Below are 25,440 nucleotides of genomic sequence, written 5' to 3' on the forward strand. Positions count from 1 at the left end.
AAGAGGAAAGTTACGAAAGTTACGACAAAAATTAATAAACAACAATTTCCTAAATAAAGCTCGGTCCCAAAGTAGTAGCTAGTCAACAGCTCACCTTTACTTGTTTGTAGTGTCTGTAACTAACTACTGTACAAAGCTAACAGAGACTGAGCTACACCTCATTGATATGCAGAAACATAAACCTTAAATAACAAAGGTAATAACTTTGCCAACAAAAACTTTAAGTGATTACTGTTTCAAGTTTAAATAATAATAAATAGTTGCAAAGCAGCAGTGACAATAAAACAAGACTCTTGAAATGCATACGGATACAGCATGTGTATTGAATATTTATTTTAATTTGTTAAGTAAATAAGCGTACAGCTGATTTTCGGCCCTAGGGTTGTAAAAACCTGCTCGGTCCCCAAAATGACAATGACAGCTGGCATGGGCAGCAATAAGTAGCTTTCAGCATCCAATTAACCATTGTAAAACTGCTAAAAACATCACAGTGTGGTGAAAAGTTAATTTTATTAGAATACATTTTCAACAACATTTCTGATAAATTAGTCAGTAGTTTCATAAACATTTGAGCACTTCTAGGAGAAGCAGGCATGAGATTGAACACAAAAGGATTGATGCTATACTCTATAAACCCGTTGTTTTCATCTTTATAGGCGCGTATTGTCAGGAATGCTAAAAAACATTTTATTGTGAGATAACTTTTGAATTCGTATTGTTCAACATTTTAGTTAACTATATTTTGATGATATAATGTTTGTTATTAAAGATAGTTTTTTTTTATAATGAGAGACTAAATTATGCATGTTGACGTAGGAATGACAATGACCATACAATGTTTTAACTTAAAATATTTTGATTGTTAATTTTTTTTACTATTTTGTTTGATTGTATTTATTTTATTTACCTCAAAAAAGTTAATCCTCAATCTATGATTCTTTAAACTACCTACATTTTAAGTTTCGCCCTCTCAGTTATTTTAAGAAAACATTGTCGTGGAGCTACATCAAACTGTTAATTAGAAGATTAATAGTTTCCTTTTAGGACTGACAAGGTCCATTACACAAGGAAATTTTAGTGCACAATAAACGAAATCAAACTCAAGAAAAATATTTTGCCTATGATGGATTGTTTTTTTTTTCAAACAATAATTTATTTATATAAACTAATAAACAGTGGTTCAGATTCAACTATAAACTGTAGGTCCCTTAGTTGCCATTGCAGATCAGTGAGTATACCCTCTCATTTAGGAAGTATTTACTTGCAAGTAAAGAGTAGCTTTTATTCACATTGTTTACTTGGAGGGATGAATACTTGCAAGTATTTACTCAAAATTAAATACTTGCTGTACTTGTTTTTATTCACTCGGCCCATTCATTGGCTGTATGGGCTATTAATTAACAGCTGTGTCTAAGGAACAATTCAGCTTAGTCACTAACAAGAATACAAGATCACGCCACTCATCTCCATTTATACTTGGCTTAAAATACCTAAATTTGTATGGTCACCATTTCATAAGAAAGTATTAACATAAAAAACCTTTTTGTCTTAATTATTATATAGCTCATGGATTTATGAAAGCTCTAGGTCAAATGCTTAGTATTTAAAGAAAAACAAAAAACATACGAACAAGGTAGATGTTATGTAACAAAACAAAATCAAACTCAAGGAGTGGCCACCAAGGGTCAAACCAATATCAGGTGTATCACAACACACAATATCAATATCACAACAATATCGTTATCAAAGCAATATCGTAACTGTCAAACATAGCTTCGTACAATCGAATATGATTTGTCAACATTTCTCTTCCTCCTTCAAGGTATTGGTTTTATCATTATCTGACACCAAAACGAACCCTTTCAAATAAATCCGCAACTTTCCCATTTTTCAGAGAACATAATGTAAGACCTTTATGTTATAAACCAATGTTATTTATCGATGTTTATTTAAAGCTATTTAAATGAAAATAAAACACAGCATTTGATCTGTCAAACAAAAAATAGACCTGACATGAATGATGAAACAAGTAATATAAAAATTCTTGGGATTGTCATAGATTGTAATTTGACATGGTTACCACATATTGAATCTGTTTGTTCAAAACTATCTAGAGTTGTGTACCTACTTAAGAGTTTGAGTAACAATATACCTTCTTGTTATTTGCGTCATGCATATTTTGCATTTTTTCATTCAGTCTTGAGCTATGGCAATATGCTGTGGGGAGGAAGTTCTCACATACATGAAATCTTACTTATTCAAAAAAAGGCTGTGAGGATTATTACCAAATCGGATAGGCTAGCTCATTGCAAACCGCTATTTATATGCACAGGTATTTTAACTGTTATTAATGTTTATATATTTTATTGTCTTGTTAATATAAAGAAAAATGAAAATAGTTGTAAGCTACGTGAAGATGTACATAGTTATAATACCAGAAACAAAAGTCTGGTTGATTTACCACAGTGTAGACTACAATCAACTGTCAAAAGTCATTTTGTGTCAGAAATTAGGTTTTTTAACAACCTGAATTGTGAATCAAGATCACTTCCTTTTAAGGTTTTCAAAAAGAAATTGTCTGTCTGGCTTTCTGCAAACCCCTTTTACTGTACCAAAGAATTTTTTAAACATGGAAATATAGTTTTATAAGTCATCAATTTTGCAGATTGATAAACTTTTTTATCTTTGTTAATTATTATTAGAATTCCATTTAGAATTATTTTTATTGTCACCTTTTAGTTGTTAAAAACTCTATCTTAGAATCAATAATTTACACTGTGTAGCCATGTCGAATATTGGTCGTTTTCATGTTTACAATTAATTAAATGCAGCCAATCTCAATCTGTGATATAATTTATGGTACTTACGTATTAAACGGAGGCCACATTTTGTCAGCGCGCTGCGGCGGTTATGTTAGGTTGGGTTATCATAATAGAAAGTATAACTCGTCTGGTATCGATTCATAACGAAGCGAGGAAAGTCCTACACACATAATATTTACGATAACCCAACCTAACATAACCGCCGCAGCGCGCTGACAAAATGTGGCCTCCGTTTAATACGTAAGTACCTAATTTATAGCTACTGTGATAATTTTGTGTATTAGTTTAAGGATTTTTTTTACGAAATCAATTACAATATTGTATTGTTTAAAGATGGAATAAATGACTATTCATTGACTATTCGTTATAATAATTTAAATGAATAACTAAAGCATCATTTTAAACGTCTTACGAAAACTAATTGTAGACCAAGAGTGTATAAAAATATGTCTTATCTATATAATTAATTTAAAAATAAATGTTTTTCTTTGTTTGGAAATATTTTCTAACTGTCCCCATGGGGAGCATTGTAGCAGAAAAACATGGCGTGTAAAAAGGAAGGTACAATATAGCGTGAACCCTGTATTCCGGAAAAAGACATATTTCAATGTCAACAACAAACCCCGCGTCAGCGTTTTGCAAAACATGATCAAACCTTTGTCCAGAGCTGAACGTTTTTTGGACATTATGTTATCACTCTATCGTACTTCTACCACAAATGAATACAAAATGATGATATTATAACTGCAACCGTCACCTACTGGATATAAAAATATGAAAACCAAAGTATGAACCCTGGGGGTTTATCGTTACGTATTTTGTATCTATTAGGTATATATTATTATTATTCTTAAGTATTTACTATTTTAGTATATTTATATATACATTAAAAAACTATTAAACCATATTAATATGTCACATTGTTACAGATATGTTAAATCATTTGTGTTCATGGTGTACACACATTATTTTCGTCAGATTATTTTCTGTTAAGCATTACATCGTTGCATTTTTAAATTATTGGCACAACAGGACTCACTGTAAGATTGGTAAAATCTTATATTCAATGCAAATTTTTACTGTTGTAGTTGAACTAATATACAACAATTACATAACATAATAAATGTAATGATGATTGTATACGATTTAGATGGGATTGGCTTCTAAGTATGACAAATAAACTATTACAAAAAGGTAGGTACTAAGTTTTTAAATACTTGAACAATTTGAGAGAACCCCTCTAAAGCTAATGCAGATTTCATTAGTTTTATTTAATTTCTATAATATTTAAACGGGCTAATAATATTTACTGGAGTTATACAGCTCTCAATGCACGAGTAATTGTTATAAGCCTTTTATTTTAACATATGCTGCCTTTTTATCTGGGTTAAGGCCTGTTAGGAAGGGAAGGGGTGTCCAATATGCTCTTAACTGATGAGTAATGGGATGTCAAGTCCAGTATCTGAAAACAGCTTGAGTGAATATGTTTTCTAACGGCGTCACTTGACTTTGGGCCTGTATACAAGATACCCTAACAACCTATAACCTAAAAAATACAATTATCAAAGCATGTGTTTTATTTTGGTACGCTTAGAACTTACGAAGTGTGGTATAACTTCTGCGTTTAGAAAATTATTATTTTGGACCATACGTTAAATTAACAGAACCATAATACAAATAAACATTAAGTTTCATGTAAAATGTTATCCGTGTGCAAACACCTTCAGTTGGATGTAAATGTCCATTATATCCAATCTTACCATCTTCCTACACTTTATACTGTGGATAAACTAAAGCTCCTTTTGTAAAGACCAACTTCCTATCCTTCGGAGAATTGAATCTGGCTACGAAAACACGGTATATCATTAAGTCAAAACGTGTATACTAGTTTTCGGCTAATAAGATGTATACATAAATATAGTAGGTTAATGAAATGGCAATACTATCTACTTAAAGCTACTATTTCACTATAATTGCATGTAACAGAATCACCCTCTTTATTACAAACAGTGCATCTCCGTTTAGTCGGAATAATGGAAAGGGGTCTGAGAAAAGTAATATTATGTTTCGCCACCCATCGAGAATCCAATTTCTCCAAACACACAGAAGAGAGTATGCCAAAACTGATACACAATCAATATACATTTTGGCATATACTGCAATAGCTTTCCATGATTTTGTTTTGCTTCTCCCAAAGAATTCTACTTATATAAAAAAAATATGCAACATAATTTGTAGTTTAGATTGAATGAAATAAAAGGCCAAGTGATCAAACCTTGTAACTAATTTCGTCATGGAAAAACATTTAAATAACAACGCGTACTAATCAGTATGCTTAATAAACGAATGGTGCTTTAAATCAAACACGAAACGACATTTTTTGTCACATAAACCACATTTACCTTTGTTTGTAAATTCAACTAAAAGGAACGCGTGAACCTCTTCAGGACAATAGCTTGAATCTCTTCCATTAACTTGCCAAATGATGTTTCCTGAGTATAAAAGAGGTGGTAATGAGTTCTTTGTTTATTCCATTTTACTTTAATCTAAAATCATTGAGACGATTTCCTGCCTTGTATTTCAGAAAGGTTAACATACTGATCATAAAATGTATGTCAAAATATATTTTAGTTTTAACTTTGGAAGAGAATTCTTTTAAGCATATTTAAAAATTGCGTAGCACCTTGATATAGAGATGAAAGGAATTTACAAAGTAAAATCCGTGGAAAAATTTAAATCATATTGAGATTTATTTTTAAGGATATTCGGAATTAATTCTTTAAAGGCATGCATAATATGTTTCACACACAATGTCTCCAAATTTATAGTTAAAATCCAAATGAGTTATATGTTCCAAACAGCTATGCTTCTTGCTATAAACAATGATTTTCAAATTAATTATACTCACTGGGTATAATGTTGAAAAAAATGATTTCTCGAGCTATGCATAAATGATTTAGCTCATCATTAACTCTTGAAACATCTTATTTTAATTTATACAATTGGTGAAGAGTCGTTTCTAAACGTGATATTTTACATGCAGACAACTTCAGTTACAGGTATGCTATATAATTGGAAATGTACATAATAATGCGAATATATATATATATGTTAATAATGGGTTAATGTTTGACTTTTACATCAAAGTAGTCTTACTAAATATTAAATATTTATAACAATTCAATTTCTTTGACAAAACATACCTAGTGTCAATACAACAGTTTCGTCACTTTACTAAACTTTTCGTTTACTAAACGAAATGATGTGCAAACCGAAAGAGGGTTGAAAAGGACTATCCTTATTTTTAGCGTGTTGATTAACGATTATCAAGACATTTTTAGTAAAAGCATTGAAATATAATTCTCCTATAGTTTTGGAATTATTATGATTATTGATTAGAGCAGATTTAAATACATATATATCTTTTGTATAATAAACAACAATCAGTATTTCATAGCTTTACTTAGATTTTGCTAAAATTTATTTATCGATATTGGTCGATATTTGTTCACTATTGTTTAACTTAGTCTTGAGGTGTGTTACCCTTTTTGCTGGTAAACTAAAGCAATTATCCCCTCATGAAAGATGCATTGACTAAGACAACCTGCTCAAATTATGATTACAAATCATGATAGCTTATAGTGCCATCAAAAATATATTATACATTTTTAGATGAAAAGTGTCTATAGTTTGTGGACGAAATAACCTTGCCATGAACTAATTTCACCATAAAATACATACAAAATCTATTTAAATAATTACAATATTCTTTCCTGGTAGTATTTGTGAGTACAAACTCAGTCCGTGATTTGGTTGTAATCCACCCACTTGATGACGTTTACAGAATGTATATGTTGAAGAGGTGTCAATATATTTTGTTTTCATAACATTAATTAAATGGAGCAAGAAAAAGTTCTCATTGTCATTACTGTTAAAACAGCCACGGTTACTTAAACAGAAACAGTTACTTAAGTGCCTATTTTCAGCTGATTATGGTGAAATGAAGTGAGATGTTTATGTAGTGTTTTGATACCGACTACAGCTGTTTATATCGGCAGGGGGTTTTTACTCAAATAATAAAGGACAGCTGGGCAGTCTCGAAATATCAGGAAGGTGATATTTATCTCAATCGAACCGATTTCTGTCATGTCAAATACACGTCTAAGACAAGGCATGATTTTGACATGGCAAATCATTGTTGACAAACTGTCTATATGATCACAAAGGAAACTGATTCTTAGTATCAAACATTGTGATCTTTGCCATATTAACTGATGTTACTTGAACCCTATTCAATGTCGGTGTATTTTATTGACGTGTGTTTTTATTGTCATACTTATGTGATGCTAAGAAACCAACTAAAATCCATTAAATCAAAAGAATGAAAACTGGTCTACAAAGTATCTTAGCAAATATTTGCTTCTATAAAAAGAGATCTGCCGAAAAGAAATTATAATGTTATCGAAAAATATAGTGATAAGGAGTAACAATTGTTAGCTAATAGCTAAGGTTTTAAAATATTTCAATAATACGCATACTTGTATTGTACAAAGATTATATTGAAATGACGTTATACCAAATTGTCAACCAATAAGCTTACTTTTTTGCACATTAAATGAATAAATTTCGTCAGATAACCTGATATAAATTGATGCAACATTAAACCTACGAGAGATATTGGTTGTCAGATTAAGTTTTATGTTCGGAGACTTGCTGTAAATAATACCACCATGTTCACGCGGTAAGAAAAAGAAGGCTATTGACAATGAAGATAAATTTAAATTTAAATTAAATTAAATTAAATTAAAATACAACTAAAATAAGGAAAAAATAAATTAAGTATTTGGGCATCTTTAAATAATGTACTTAATAAAAAAACACAAGAAACTAAAAATTCAATTTTGTTTTTATACAGGGTGTCTCAGACCACCCGGCCGGCTTGTATAGCTCCAATATGAAAGCAAATGGAAACCTAATTGCAACTGAAACCCCCTATTTTGACCCCAAGGAATTCAGCTAAATTATTTTCAACCCCAAAAAAGCACCCTAAAGGGCAGATTATGGGGGGTTGGGGTGGTTTTTGGGAAATTTTCAAATGTAAAGGGGGGTCGTGCTATACCTCTTTTTAAAGGTCCTTTAGTCCTGAGTATTTTAGTGGAAAAAGATTTAAATTATCTTCATCCATATTTACAGGGTGTTCAAAAACGTACAAAAAATAGACCTTTGAACTACTTTTCACTGTAAAGAGGTGGAATTTCGTGGGGGGTTCAAATTTTTAAAACACTTTAATTGCTAAATGAGCTTTCAAAAAACTCTGGTTTCAACCCTTTTGCTATCTTTTTACTTATGTTACGCATTTTCAAACTTTTTGAAGTTTCAAAAGCTGTTATCTCAAAAATTTCAAATGGCAACATGGGTTTCATTACAAACCACATTGTAGCCCTTAAAATTAGCTACAAATTTTGTATTTAATGTTTTTTGGTATCTTCATTGGTTAAAGAAGGTTCATTTACTATTTATTGTCTTTATTGGTTTCATTGTCTTTAAGTGAAAACTTGTATCCATATATGTAAAGACCGGCCGAACCGATCGACAAACCTACCTCTTTCACAGGGTGTCGATCGGTTCGGCCGGTCTTTACATACATGGATACAAGTTTTATGAATACACGGTATGTATAAATTATTTGTCAGATGAGGAAATATTGGGGAAATTTATCACTGGACCAAATCATGCATAGCTCTGACAGAAGTGTAAGCATGGATCTATATCAGACCATCCCACTGGGCTATTACTCACTTTATATTGAGATATGGTGGTGATTTATACTCTGTGTAGAATTTGTAGTTTAGTTTATACTATCTCAAAATTAAAATTTATTTTAAAATACTTTTTTTAAAGTGCATGGGTTTTGACTGCAAAAAAAGAGTTATTTATGTTTTATTATGTATTCTCTCCTTTTTATAAATATATCACATGAGCTTTCTTGCATTGTATATTGTGTTGGTAATTAATTATGAAGGAGAATAATAAGTCTGTATTTAACTTGCCATACATTCAATTGAATTTATCTTTCAAGGCTTTGGACTAAAGATTTATAGTTATTTGGACAGGACTTTTACAAATAAAGATAAAACCAACAAATCAGTAATACAAGAATAATATACTTACATAATCATACTATATTATAAAAAAAATAATAAAAACAACAACGAAATAATACAGGGTGTCTCAGACCACCCGGCCGGCTTGTATAGCTCCAATATGAAAGCAAATGGAAACCTAACTGCAACTGAAACCCCCTACTATTTTATTTTTTAGACAAAATTAGTTTTAATTGAGACCTAGAGGTGTACATTTACAACAGCATACACTTTGATGCCATTTAATAAAACATTAAAATACACTAATTTTGTTATATCTCTTTAACCAATGAAGATACCAAAAAACATTAAATACAAAATTTGTAGCTAATTTTAAGGGCTACAATGTGGTTTGTAATGAAACCCATGTTGCCATTTGAAATTTTTGAGATAACAGCTTTTGAAACTTCAAAAAGTTTGAAAATGCGTAACATAAGTAAAAAGATAGCAAAAGGGTTGAAACCAGAGTTTTTTGAAAGCTCATTTAGCAATTAAAGTGTTTTAAAAATTTGAACCCCCCACGAAATTCCACCTCTTTACAGTGAAAAGTAGTTCAAAGGTCTATTTTTTGTACGTTTTTGAACACCCTGTAAATATGGATGAAGATAATTTAAATCTTTTTCCACTAAAATACTCAGGACTAAAGGACCTTTAAAAAGAGGTATAACACGACCCCCCTTTACATTTGAAAATTTCCCAAAAACCACCCCAACCCCCCAAAATCTGCCCTTTAGGGTGCTTTTTTGGGGTTGAAAATAATTTAGCTGAATTCCTTGGGGTCAAAATAGGGGGTTTCAGTTGCAGTTAGGTTTCCATTTGCTTTCATATTGGAGCTATACAAGCCGGCCGGGTGGTCTGAGACACCCTGTATTATTTCGTTGTTGTTTTTATTATTTTTTTTATAATATAGTATGATTATGTAAGTATATTATTCTTGTATTACTGATTTGTTGGTTTTATCTTTATTTGTAAAAGTCCTGTCCAAATAACTATAAATCTTTAGTCCAAAGCCTTGAAAGATAAATTCAATTGAATGTATGGCAAGTTAAATACAGACTTATTATTCTCCTTCATAATTAATTACCAACACAATATACAATGCAAGAAAGCTCATGTGATATATTTATAAAAAGGAGAGAATACATAATAAAACATAAATAACTCTTTTTTTGCAGTCAAAACCCATGCACTTTAAAAAAAGTATTTTAAAATAAATTTTAATTTTGAGATAGTATAAACTAAACTACAAATTCTACACAGAGTATAAATCACCACCATATCTCAATATAAAGTGAGTAATAGCCCAGTGGGATGGTCTGATATAGATCCATGCTTACACTTCTGTCAGAGCTATGCATGATTTGGTCCAGTGATAAATTTCCCCAATATTTCCTCATCTGACAAATAATTTATACATACCGTGTATTCATAAAACTTGTATCCATGTATGTAAAGACCGGCCGAACCGATCGACACCCTGTGAAAGAGGTAGGTTTGTCGATCGGTTCGGCCGGTCTTTACATATATGGATACAAGTTTTCACTTAAAGACAATGAAACCAATAAAGACAATAAATAGTAAATGAACCTCTCAATAAATTAGTACACCACTAATGATGTTCTTAATTTTTTTTTAGTTTTTAAAATATTTTTCTCGTTAGGGGGCGAGTAATTACTAATGTTTATTTAGGCTCCTTTCACTTTGGCATTGATTATAAAGGCCATTTATGGAAAACAATTATATTTTATGACCACGCACTTTGTAAGGGGTTTCAAAGGACGATTTTTATTTTCATTTTACCTGTTATGTTATGTTCACATTACGTGACACCCACGTAAACATATGAATAGGTTGTATAATCCTATTCTATGTTGTATCAACATAGTGGAAGTTTAGGTTTTCCTATGATGAATGTTTAAGAGTGCGGAAAATCTATTATTATATAAATAAATAAAAAGGTCTTTATTTAGCCAGCGTTCTTAAGATACAATGCTGCTTATAAAAAATACTTTTTGTCATTATTCTACTTAAACTATAAAAAAACCATCTTTAAAATAATCAATGAAACAATCTTAAATTAATGAAATAATCTATCTATTAGAAACGATCTATGTGAACAATAATAACAGTTATACGAGTAATAAAACAATCTAACAACAGTCCATATAAAACAATCTAATAACAATAATAATCAATAATCAATAATAATCGATCTAATAAAATCATCAAAGAGAACAACGTAAATAAGACTATAAAAACAATATAATAACAATCTTAAAATCAGTCTGAAAAGAAAACAACAATGTATTATATTATATTTTATGACCACGCACTTTGTAAGGGGTTTCAAAGGACGATTTTTATTTTCATTTTACGTGTTATGTTATGTTCACATTACGTGACACCCACGTAAACATATGAATAGGTTGTATAATCCTATTCTATGTTGTCACAAACGTTTGTGAGAATTTAAGATCCAAGCCAAATAAATAATTATACTTATAGAAAAAATAATAGAGGATCACTTTTACTAAGAGTAATCGAAAGTAAAAGTAAAATTGTTCAAAACCATAAAAATGAATTTAAGAGCATGAGTAGATAGATTTAACAATTAGAACAAGGATATTACGATTTTACCATGCACTTGTTTGAAATTGAATATTAAAAGCTGAAAGCACTCCTAGGAATGACAGAGGCGAGGTTGAACACAAAAGGATTTATACTTTGCCCTAGACACCCTTTGTTTTCGTCTTTTATAGGAACTGACATTCTCTTAAGCTTAAAAAGAACATCTTTTGTCAGTTAGCATTTGCATTAGTATTGTTTTGAAGTATTAACCGTAAGTAGCCTAGCATGCTTACATAAGGTAGTTGCTTCATATTTTAAACGATAATAGAAAATGAAATGACAGTTTAAAATTACACATTTTACTGCTAAGAAACTTTTTCGTTGATTATATTAGTTTCCGGTTGTTTCTAGTAGAAGAATGAGTAGATATTCTTCTAATTAATTTACGCGTTAGTTTGTTATTCATAGTTACGGAAAGAAGCACGTTAATAAAATAAGGATCGCTTTTCGCCAGATTTACTTGGTATCTAATAATGTACGATTTTAAATAATTACTTTCTCCATGTTACATGATGAATGTACTTTATAGAATTTATGGTGTATTTGCGTGGATGTGTACGGAGCTACAGACACTACTTATAATGACAATTTTGATGAAATTTAGCACTCGGGTACATTCTTGGTATCAACGGGGCTTTTTTAATTTTTTTTAATTTAGATTTTTTTCATAAAAGCCCATGACATTACGGTAATATCAGTTTTTTTTAATGTCACTAACGGTATTATTGAAAGATTTTAGGTTACAGTTCTTTTAACACTGAACTAAATAGTATAACTTCGAACAATGTAAAGAACACGGTTATAAAGTATTGCAAATTGTTGTGATTTACTGTATTCAATAAAAGCCCATAATTATTAACCCCTCTGAGTAACTTAATATTGTTGTTTTAAATATCTTTCTCATAAAAGTAGAGGGACGTTCAATTTAATATCAAGCTAATAAAAGAAAAATGTGTCAATGTGTTGTTACCGTTCATTTTTATTTTGATTAGTTGGTAGTTTACAACAATCTAACTAACGCGCTTGAAAATAAAGCATGCCACTTTCATCGGTTGACAGCGAAAGTGTAATAATTCATGCATCTTTTTACACTCAGGTGACATCACTTTGTAAGTAAGTCTTATGGAATATTCCAGGAATGTTTAGAACATAAGTTTCAAAATGCATCGCATTCCTTGAAGCTCAGTTCCCAAAGATAAGTTCTATTGTATTTGATTAAAATAACTACAATATTTATTTTGACAAGAAATGCTGCAATAACAAAATATTTTATAATACAACAATGGATTTTACTAGCCATGACGTTATTAATTTTTAATTTAACTGAATGTCACTTTTGCATATACTCTCGGTTTATTTTTTTTTATTAGATAATATATCAAAAGTAACAGCTTGGGATTGGCTTGTAATATGACCTGATAACCTTATAAAATACCTTTTGGGACTGTGACGACTAATAATACAACTGACCTAATTGCAATACCATGATGACTTGGTAAAAAGTAACTGTTCCTCACAATATGTATATCCAGTATGATGTAATCTTTCTCTTAATAATTTTGTTATACATTTTTGTATATTCATAGCTGATGGATAAAAATAAGTTTTTGAAACATAATCTTTTCATTCTTGACAACAAACGAGGTTATCCAAATACCAACTAAAGTAAAGTAAATGGATACATTTTTGTATCAGTAGTATTTGTATTCAAATTAAATTTAATTTAAATTCAGATTTTTTGTATTTTCTTTTTATAAAAAAATATGTTTTAATGATTCATTATATTCGAGTTAGATATAGAAATATGTTTTTCCATTGGTGTGGTTGCTTGAATAAAGGTGAAGATAATTTTTATTTCTCAGCATAACGATATGACAGAAATCCCAAAACATTTGCTGCTTTGTTATATTTTAAGACATGACGGAAAAGGGATAAACAATACGGAGGGAGCAGGCTTTATAAATGGCAGAGCCCGGAATTCCGCAAAAAGACATATTTCACCGTCATCAACAAAATATCCAGCAGCGTTTTATAAAAAAATTCGCAACAGCCTCCGTATGAGATTTGTAAACCAAAAGTAAAATAATCAGGATTTATTTATTTAAATGCCAATCAGAAATTGTGTTGCCTTTAGTTTTTATAATTTACTAAACATTTTCTGATAATAATCAGTTTGTTTTTCAAACTAACAACCGTGATTTTAGTCAAAATGTACAAAGAGGTTTGATGAAATCTAGTCTTATAATGGTATGTACTTCAACTTTAATCAAGTCTCAGATGCTATGAAAGGTTAGGTTTCATGAAGAACAAATACAATTTTTACTCAGAAAGCTGAGTAAATTATTGTCAATCTCATATGAAAAGAAAATAAATTTAAAAGAAAGAATATAAACTATGTCAAGCTAACCATAACGATGCACGTATATTTCTCTATGTCTGAAATCAAATCACACAGCCCATTACGTCAACAACTGCTTTAATGCCACGTTCCTAATCACTTTCTCCGACGAATGATTAATGCTTTAAATCAAACAAAACGACAATTAATGTCACATAAACCAGATTTACCTTTGTTTGTAAATTCAACTAAAAGGAACGCGTGAACCTCTTCAGGACAATAGCTTGAATCTCTTCCATTAACTTGCCAAATGATGTTTCCTGAGTATAAAAGAGGCGGTAATTAGTTCTTTGTTTATTTCACTTTACTTTCGAAATCCTTAAGGTGATTGTCTACTTAATAATACAGGAAAAGAATTGAATATTGTGAACAAAGAAACATGATTCCATTTATTTATGTTGTTAATCAATTTTTAGCAGTAGTATTTTTTAAACAATTATTTAGTAGTTGGTCTGTAATTATTCTTTTTTCCTTAAACTTACTAAATCACTAACTAGATGAGGATTACAATTACAAACCGTTATGTAAAAGATAACCTGCTAAATTCATTTACTTAAATAACAATATTCTTAGTCCACATAAGAAAAAAGTCATGTTAGTTTTATTAAATAATTTAAATACATTTTTAACTTTATATGTAAATTTAATTTACTAATTATTTATCTATACAAAGACAAAATGGGAACTTAGAAGGCCACTGGGGTGGACCACTGATGAAAGTTCAAGGATATACTATTTTATCGAAAATATATGTGCCACGACCTCTTCAATGACAATGAGAGCAAAATACCAAATACTCTTTTTATTGAATGTAAGGTATATGTATTTCTCAACTGCACGAAAATCTTATCAATAAAGAACTATTATGTACAACAGAGTTCGAAAAAATTAAGTTTCATGACTCAAATGAAATACTTAAAATACCCCCGCCGCAGCAAACCTGCAGACTAAGCGAATTTCCATTTGCCTGGTTGGATTTACACTAAAATGTCTCCTTAAAAATATCACATTTATTCCCTATTTAAATCAAATCAGTTTAACACATACTTAGGTTTGCTGCAACAGGGAGGGTTAAAGTGTTTTTTTTATGTAAAATGTTAATAGTTAGTAAGAAATAAAAACATTTTCCAAATTTGGGCAAAATATGTTAATAAATAAGCAAACTACAACAGTTTACTTATCCTCCATAAGAATAACATGGGAATTTTAAATTTACAATTTTTTTGAATTTTCTCCGCAACCATTAGGCGCATTATAACGCTTCAATATACTAAATTATTTGTTTTTTTAAGCTCTACAAAATAGTTTGTAAAGAAATTGCAAAAATTTAAGTTTTTTGGGTCAAAAATGGGAAAAACCCATTTTTACCCCATAAAAGCCCCCATAAACCCCCGTTCCCATGGTCCGATCATGCTGGTTCGCGAACTCGTTCGAATAAACGTAGGTTTACACGTTTGTACCAAATTTCATCAAAATCGGATCATTTTTGCTCGAGTTATCGCGCTAACGGACACATATATATATAAATATATATATATATATATATATATATATATAAATTTGAACGGATGCTATTTTTGGCCTCTAGGGACCTCAAAACGAAAAAAAAAATCGGTCCCGGGTCCAGGTCTTACCATGAGTACTACGGTAATAGCTTATTCCCTATATGGGAAATTCGCTAACAAGAAAGAAACCAAATAAAAACTAATTTATCCGAATTTCTAAATTAGTTTATAATTAAGTTCCATGTCTCCTAACTGTTCTATATGCTAACATGTCAAATATACTCAAGAACACTTTGAAATAGTTGTAACATAAAAAAATATAATATAACGTGTGGTCTTATTACCTCAGTGACCGTAATGCATTTTTATATCGGAGAGGTGAGTTATATTTTTCTAATGCAGAGTAATTGCAGCCCAAATATAAATTTAGTCATGTATTTTTTCAACCCTCTCCCTGCCCTGTTTTACTTGTGGTAAAGGACAACTAAATTTACTGAAACGCGTACGAGTCCATTAAAACATTAACAAACACAGTGTTCAGGTTTTTGTATTGTTTCTGCCCCAATAGATAGGTTCAGAGCATTGTCGCTCTTCTCGCTGGTCATAAGCTAAAGCAATTATCCCCTCATGAAATATGCATTAGTTTCTCGTACCACTAGAATCGTGGACACCAAATTTGATGGCGATAATAGAGGTTTTATGGGTTTATAAGACTAGGCGTTAAGCTAGTTTGTATAAGCTATGATATAAAAGTATGAGCTATTACTAAATATTATTTACTTAATTTTATCTCTATAACTTATCTCAATCTTCCCTTAGCTCTGCACTCTGTTGGGTAAATAATATTATACAAAAATTAGTTAAGAAATGCTACTGGCATAATTGGATGAAATTTTTTTTAAATAATTGAGAATAGATCTTACTTGTCTCCAAATTTAGATGGTTTGAATATCAAAAGTAATATTGTGTATGCACTTCTCTCTATTTCTTCGCTCTTATTTATTTTATTCACCGATTGGTTAGCTTTTCCTAATTGTAACACCTTATTTCATGAATGAAAATGAAAACTGAACTTGCCCAAAATATTAAGAATATCGATGGTTTGTTAAGCATGTAATACACCATACATATTTTACATCAATGTAATATTAAGTTTAGTATGCAGCTATAGCTAAGCTTTGTTTTATTTCAATGTAGATTTTTTTTTGTTGCCATTACCATTTCAAAACAATTTTTGTAACAAAACGGTCAAATGACATGGATTCAGAGACCATTTTGCTTGACATAAAACTAGCAACCTAGCAACCTTCGAACAAATCGATCGTAGCAGCAAACATCACCAGAATTTTCTCAACTATTACATTACTGTTTGAAGTCACGTCGTAAGAACTCACCACCACCACAAAACTGGACACGGATAGTTTATAATACCGTAGCCAAAAGGTATCGCAGCTTCAAACATTTTCCACCAAGAATCTTTTCATCGTTATAGGCTCTTAGGCGTATTGTTGAGCAGGCATTTTACACTGTCATCAATCATGATGAAAAGTTTTGGCAGGTTTATCTTAGACTCTACGTCAGCTCTAGCAACGACAGCGTCGTATCATGGGATGGATTATGTTCAAATATTGTGGATGTATCGGCTTTTGATAGATTATGATAAATATACTACCAGTTTGTATTTAACGTTGGTTATTAGTCGTAGTAATTCACATAAATATATAAAATAGTCATAAAGCAAGGAATGAATTTGAAAAATGTTACTTTGGTGAAACTGTACATAATATTAACCTATATAATACGCTCTACTCGTAACCTATGCTAAGAAATACAATTACAAAAACTGTGTAGAGTGACAGGTTCATATCCAAAGAATTCAATGTGTTTTGACCTCTTTCACTTAACTTTGTGTCTAAATTATTCTCTCTTGATACTAGAAGGAATGTTAAATATAGCCTTACGATAGTAATTATGCATAATTAAACATACCTTTAAAGTATTTTTAGGAAACGAAAAATTCACTTACTAGGCTAGATGTTCACTATTGATCTGCATTCTCTAAAATACAGTAGCACAAACACCAAGTACTACATTAAGCCGCTTAGTAAACTAAGAATATTATTCTAGTAAATATTTTACACGAAGAGCAAATTTGTTGTAGTATTTACGTCCAAAAGGTATTTACCGTATTTAGAATCAAAAAGAGTGCACAGCTTGGTAAAATATAACATGTTTGTAAGTGAGATATAATAAAATATTGTTATTTATATACAGCATCATAAAGCATTAAAAGCTCGAATATTTCTATTACTACATATAACTAACGGTTCCCAAGAATGATATAAATAATTTAAATAATAATAATTGGACCTCAAAAACGATATATGAACAAGTATGTGTACGTTACGTATTTTAAGATTAGACACAACATTATAAATCCCTAACAAAATATCACTACTTTAAAATTATAAGTTAAAATACACACAGTCATATACATGAAATAATAAACGATAATAGGAAATCTCCTAAAGCAATCTATTAAGTGCTATATATTTATTTGTTTCAAACACAATATCTTATCACCAATAAATAGTTCGATTTTATCTTACGATATAAATAAAGTAGATAAGGTAATCTGATATAAATTGATGCATCGATAAATCCACAAGAGAGAATGGCCGTCCGATGAAGTTATATGTTGGCGGACCTGCTATAAATAACACCAACATGTTTAAGCGATCAGAAGCTGGAGACTATCGACATTATTGATGATTTATCAATTTTATATAGCGTTAAACTAGATTCTGACCCAGCTAAAATACATCTACTACTAATAACTAACTAAGAAAATGCCTTAAGAATTAATAATTTTAGATGTTGGTTAAATATGTTATTCAACCTGAAACTATGTGTCTGGAAGAGACTTCCCTTCTCAGATAAAACTCTTGATTCATTTTTAACCTGTCAAATCACTTGTTTGTTTATTATAAATACTGATATATCATAATCAAAACACTTTTCAAGAGACCTTTTAAATTATTCCACTGCCATTTGGAGAGTTAAATACCTGAAAGGTTGTGGTAAGTAGAAATTTAAAACGTGTTTATAATAAACGGTCAAAAATATTATGTTGTTAACTTTAGATATAACTGTTATGTTGTGTTTTACTTAAAATCCGAAAACGCTTAATTAGTTCTTGTATTCACAATGAATATAAATAATTTGCTTTTTTATAAATACATACTAGAATCTCAATAACCAATTTACTGATATAAAACGGCTAAACAGAAATACTCTAAAATGTATTAGTCACTCACACTGAAAAATGCAATTTTTTAAACAAACTGCTTTACTTATTGAAATAGGTTTGTTTTGTTTCAAAGTGATGCCACCTTTATTTAAAATCAATAACGATTTTAAAGTGGAAACCTAAAACTGACGATAGTGACGATTTGACATTGGATGTAAAGTCACTTAAGCATGCTAGATTGAGTAATGTAAAGCATATAGTTTTTTTCTCAAACAAAACCAAGCAGTTAGACATTTCTGTCACTTCGAGGTATAAGTTTGCCTGGTGACATATACCACAATTTGCTGGTTGACACTCAAATTCATTATATTTCTTTGAGTGTTTCTATTTTCTTTTCTTTTTTTTACTGAAATCAATATATGTTGTCAAAGCCTTTTTTATTTTGAATGAGCTATATAGAGTATACTACTTTTTAAATTTAAAATTAGGTAATATTGCACATACTACACTACAATAGGTATATAAGTAAGACAAGTTTAATTGGGCAAAACCTTTAGTAAGTGATGCACGAAGTGATACAGGCTGCTAAAACTATCACCATTCACTCTTATATTATTATTAAAGTCAACTAGCACATTTATTTTTTATTTACTCTGAATATAAGAGAATTTTACGTGATTTGAGGCTATATTTAGACTTTTCTATTTTAAAGTACATAGCATAATCCGACTAACTTTAACAACCGGTTTATCGAAACGTTGAGGGTTTATAGGTTCAGGGCAAGAAGATTGATGACTATATACCGTTAACGCGATATCAGGGTCGCCGACAGGAAAGACAGCGTTAAAGTGGTTTAACCCCGTCAAAAACTTTTCTATCTCCTTTAAATTATGAACATTTTTTGTAGCTAACGTATGGGGAAACAGTTTGGAAAAAAAATGTGTCTGCATTTATATGGGTTGTTATAAATATATCAGAAAGTAATCTCGATGTGTTAATTTTATTTACATTTTGGCCATCCTCGCAGAATTTCAAGACTCAAATTACTATTTTATCTTTACCAAGTCATTGAATTGGTGGACCTATTCATATAAATATTTCGGCGAAGCAACAATTCATTTTACTACAATTATATCAGGCAGTTTATTATGTCACTAAATATTATCAGTACAGTTTATATTTATACTGTACCGGCTTACCCCTTGCTTTGCTGAATGTGTTTCATACACAGGTCCGATGCCTGTGTAAGCAAGCAAATACAAGGTTAAAAGAGTCACCAATCTCTTAAAACAAAATTTTTATAGTATTAACAAGTCTAATCATACACTGGAGGTATAGTAATATCCAAGGTAAAGCAGTAATTAAGGAGAACTGTTGTAGTATAGATGTAATAATTTTTTGAAAAATTTATTATTTCGTTTCATCCATGTGTTAGAATATGTAGGATAATAACAAATACTACAATAGTAATACCATGGATTAAACATACTCCCCAAGTATGTACTTGGGGAGTACGTTTAATCTATGGTAATACTCTCCTAGAAGCGAATTGTTATAGTGATAGAATGCAGAGCTTCAGTCCCTGAGGTCCCGGGATAAAATTCAACCTATCACTTTTAGGTTTTTGATCGAGAGAAATTTTGCTTAAAACCGTTTTGAGCGTAGCATCATAATGAGTAAAGCTAACCATCATCAACAAAGCCAAAACATCATCACACATCACTTTGGTGAAATCACATTAGATTAAATGTGACCATAGAAGCCTTAACTACTCTGCATGCAAAGAAAAGTCAACCAGAGTATAAAACATTACTAACCTGCAGTATTTTGCAGCGGTTGGTGACACACTCGAAGTCCACACAGGGTTGGTACATGCCCAATGTGACGCAGTTGAGAAGTATCACTAGCATGCTGATCCGCTCGAACCATGTACAGGGTGTTAAGGAAATACAACTGAATATACATGCATAATAATAATAATAATAATACAATAAAAAATGAATAAACTTACTTAGTATCTAAAATATGATATAAAATGATTATCCCTCAGGTACCCATTTAAAAATTAAACCCCACCATAAAAATCCTGTTTTCTAAAAAATGTGAGCATTTTCAATGACAATATTTAGTTTATAAAACTGATGTGTTCGTTTTTTTATTATATACCTTTTACCTAAACTACCACCTCAATATGTTTTATTGAATTGCTTCAACCAAATTAAAACCAATATAGCAATATTCATCATATTCTAAGTATGAATTTGGAAATGACAGTTACTATACCATGATAATAGTTATACAACGGTCCAGTTTATAAGTTTTTTTTGTATACTTATCTTATTCGTAACTAAAACATATCAACATTCAACTACAAAAAAAATCTACATCAGTTATTAAATAAAAGTTTCAATAATAAATACAAAACTAGAATTTTAATCAAAAAGTAATAATTATTTTGATGATTTGTATATCCAGATTTCAAAGAGTATACAGATATTATGCTTAGTTTAAAAGTTAATGGAATTACTAACTAGCATAAAACTGGATCGAAAGTTGCTCTAATTAATGTTTTACAAAACAACATAATAATACATGCATGTTGAACCCAAATGGAAGACCTAGAATTCGAAACATGACACCTTAACTGCACACGGTGTGAAAAAATATATTGATTGTACACATATTTAAAATAAAGCTCACTGCATTTTATTAACCAATTTAATCCTTAAACAAAAAATGACACAAAGTGTAAAACATTTGATATGTTTTGTCATTTATTTACATATAAAGACATTTTTCTATTCTTAGTGAGCGTACAACTTAAATGAGCGAGGATAAACTGAGATAGCAGATTATAATTGCTCTGAAATACCTTGGGATTAGTTCTTGCCAATTTGTGTTTGCTATGCTGTATGTATTGCAGTAACAGGTAATTCTGTAATTCTGAACATTAAATGCTTAATGTAGTAAGCCTTAACAATAGCGGCTTTACAAAATAGTTTCTATTACTACGCCAATATCTTAAAAATTCAAACTTCATTGCTTAAGCTATGGCCATTGCCGTTCATATACTATTTGATTTAAATAACGCAATAATATTTTGTTGGATGGGACACAACAATATAGTTTCAAAGTTTTTCATAAAAATTTTAAAATATATTTATTTTGATAGTAAATGTAATATTTTGACGGAACAAAACATAAGAATCGTCAAACCTTACGATAGACAAGTAAAAAAAGTCTTAATGCTAATTAAATACATTAAGGATTAATAATGGTTAGTTGAAATATCTTTATGTCACTAGTCCAAAAAAACTGACTACTAATAAATAATGCGTTAGAGCAAAACCCTCCAATATTTTAGATTAAGCCTCTATATTGCATATTTTGATTAAAGAGCATGTTTAAAAATCTTAATGATTTAGAACCCTTTATTTTTTATTTTTTCATTGAACACCGCATTTAAATTAATTGTAACCGACAGAACAATTATGTGCACAACCTTATCCCTAAAGTACAGTAAAAATCTATTTTAGTCCAAATTACATTCTTATCTGGTTTTTTTTCTCCTTTCTATACTTTATGATATAACGGCATTACTTACAGGTATGCACAAGGGTTGGTAACGGAAATACTTTTTTCTCAACAAACATTATTATTTTGGCAAAATAATGCTTAGACTGTTAAGTGTTAATGTTGAATAGTCGAGTAGCACATAATATGGCCTGCTATATTTACAGGTTTAACTTAGCTTTTTTAATAGTAAGACACTATTTTCGGTGGTTTGACGTTTTAAGTATTCTAACACAATATTAGTCTCATTAGTGTCAAAAGTGATCGAGAATCAACTGTACTTTTAAGAAATTTAAATGTAAGACGTTAAAAACAATAATTAAAACACCTCTTAAAAAATAGTTTCAATTTTGACCTGTTGTTAATGAATAAAGTTAACTTTGTTCAAGAAACAACAGAACGGTTCGTTAGCCTAAGCAAGGTTGAAACTAAAGCCTAAGTTTTAATTACACCATTAATTTCTCCCGTGGTTTAAACTTTATCATTTCATCTTTCATGTTTACAAACATAAGTTTAGTAAAATATTACAAATAAATTCATAAAGCATTTTTTACAATGACAACGTGTGTTTTTCAAAAATATTTATTTTCATTTCATTTTGTGTGAATCTAGGTTTTTAGTCGTGTCTTTTATTGACATAAAGCAAAAAATTGCTTCAATATTTAAAACCTTAAAACTCGTATTAGTAAAAATAAATTCTTACAATTTAAAACTAAAGGTAAAACAATGTCATATAATACTAAAATACACTAGTATTTCCAAATTAAGTAATATATCTTTTTTACCAATTGAGATACATGGTCGGTAATTTTGTTTTTCTAAGTAAAATCTTCCAAATATATAGTTTTTTTATTTAATTGGTGTTCCTTGATTTATATGTGTATATATTATGATAAAAATCCACCTATAAAACTATAAAAAATTTAACTTTCATGCAATGCGTAGACATTTTTATTCTAAGAGTAATTACTCAAACAATTTAATTAACTACAACATAGTTTTATGAAATTTGAGTTAAAGTTTTACGTTAATGTTTATAAAAAACACTGTTAATTATACAGATTTCCTTGCAGACTATCTTTATATAAATCGCTTAACTTTCTTTTGTCCCGCCAAATAAAAAAAAATCCATGAGTTACGGTTGCCTTTTAACTGCTGAAATTCCTTCCATTTGTCTGCTTCATCAAGACAAGTCCAAATGAGAGGCAGTTTTCTAAGGAACTAAAATCCACAAAGTTTTAATTAAAAGCATAATTCCTCAGCTCGGAATTATTTGGCGTTCTTCTATTTACATCCGACAACAGTTGAAACTAGTTTGACAACAGTTGCACGTATTCCACAACGATCACAGTGAACTATTTTGTGACAGCTTCTTAACTTTCGTTAATCTGACCTTCCACATCTGGGTCGATGAATTGTTCTTTAAGAAATAAACTCGACCGTAACCGTTGTGCAATAATTTACCCTCAGATTAACTTTTACTTCCATCCGACAGAAAGTTTTGGACCTATTTGCAGGGAGAAGAGTTGTGAAAATAGGAGGGTCCTTTGGTTGGAAAGTATATATATTCAAATAAGTAAGTAAGAAAAAAACACATTCTCTTATCATGAGTTCATATCATTACAGCCTAAGCCTATATTTATACAAATTGAATTTAGAACATTAATTGATTCCATGAAACATTTTGTGATGTATAGTTAAAATTTACACATTTCCTGAATACAGAAGTCCTTTATAATACAAAAAAATCTACATTTAGTATGATATTTAAAAAAATAACAGCGATCAATATATCGTAAACAACTAAAAACGGGAACATTTTAAAATCTAAATCATATTGCACTACAGCAAAAAACATAAATAATGTTAACGTTGGCTGCTAGACTTTTTTTCAAAATTATGGCTTCGACATTGTTTTCCTCTCAAAATTTTCTTTCTTTCAACAGAAGAATCATGAAAAATCTGTCACGTGGTTTATACAGAATCTTCGAATGAAAAATCCGCAGGTTTTTTTAAGCAAAATGTCTTCTGTATACTTTTTGAAAATATCTCTATAGTAGGCCTACTCCGCCAAACGCACACCTGCATAAAATCATTCAACAAGTAAATTATTCAAAACTATTTGATAAAACCAAATTTATGTGATCAACTTTATCACGTACATTTGGCTACAATACCATACCAATTTGAATTTTGTCTATGTTACAAAGCACAAGTAAAATAATAAATGAGTATAATATTGCAACTTACCAAACCAACTCTTTGCCAGTTTGGTTACTGAAACAAAGAAAAATAACCATTAATATTTGGCATACATACATTTCTGACGAATAACTAATTCTTATAATATTAGAAAGTCACCAAGTACAATATACAGTTTTTATGTACGCACGTTATATTGAAATAGCTACTGTAACCGTGCTTCGAAACGGAAATAAACATCCGTTTCAAAGAATGGATTTTCCTTTAATATCATTATCTTGATCGTTAGAACTATCAAAAAAATATTAGTCTGTCATTGATTGCATTTATATATTACAAACGTTCAACATTAGTATTATTTTTATTACACACATTTTGTAGTCAATAAATAATTTTAGAGAACATTTTTATAAATAATATTTGTCAAATTTTTGACAAAAAAGAAGTTTATGTTCCTCAAAATTTGGACATCCACGGGGCGAAGCCCGAGAGCAACTTAGGAAGGTGAATAGGCTTAGGGCATTCCTAGGTATATGGACCATCTTTGTGCTAAGTTTTGGCTAAATCGGTTCAGTATTATAGCCGTAAAAGCCGCACAGACAAACATACAGACGGACACGACCTCCATTTTATATAGTATAGTATAGCATTATACTGTTTTTCTCCATGGTAACTAAATCTACGTGACCGTTATTTAATTTACACCATCCTGCAGGTCAAAGAACATAAAATGTTCACCTAAACTGGTTGACAAAATATATCCTTCACTCTATGAAAAATATTTAATAAAACACACATCGCACAGTTTATAGCAGTGTTTTACAGGTCTGGGCTAAGCTCGTAAAACAGGTCGTCAAATCTTTACAGACGTTTTTGAACTAGAGTTACACACGGGGAATTGATTTTATAGCAAAACATC

The 25,440-nt window shown here is 30.2% G+C and overlaps 1 protein-coding gene across 1 annotated transcript in view; it reads right to left on the minus strand.

The window, feature by feature from the left end:
• The window catches only part of LOC129000341 (voltage-dependent T-type calcium channel subunit alpha-1G-like), a 170,661-nt gene extending 145,432 nt beyond the window's left edge, over positions 1 to 25,229 (minus strand). The window contains exons 1-3 of the mRNA XM_054427304.1: positions 25,225 to 25,229; positions 24,570 to 24,596; positions 20,564 to 20,699 (exon numbers count right to left, since the gene is read on the minus strand). Of these exons, the coding sequence (XP_054283279.1) occupies positions 20,564 to 20,699; positions 24,570 to 24,596; positions 25,225 to 25,229 (168 nt within the window). The remainder of the gene's footprint in view (positions 1 to 20,563; positions 20,700 to 24,569; positions 24,597 to 25,224) is intronic.
• Between the last annotated feature and the right edge of the window lie 211 nt (positions 25,230 to 25,440).

This window comes from Macrosteles quadrilineatus, unplaced genomic scaffold (assembly GCF_028750875.1).
Source record: "Macrosteles quadrilineatus isolate MER2022 unplaced genomic scaffold, UCM_ALF_1.0 Scaffold_8__2_contigs__length_117827958, whole genome shotgun sequence".
Classification (NCBI taxonomy): domain Eukaryota; kingdom Metazoa; phylum Arthropoda; class Insecta; order Hemiptera; family Cicadellidae; genus Macrosteles; species Macrosteles quadrilineatus.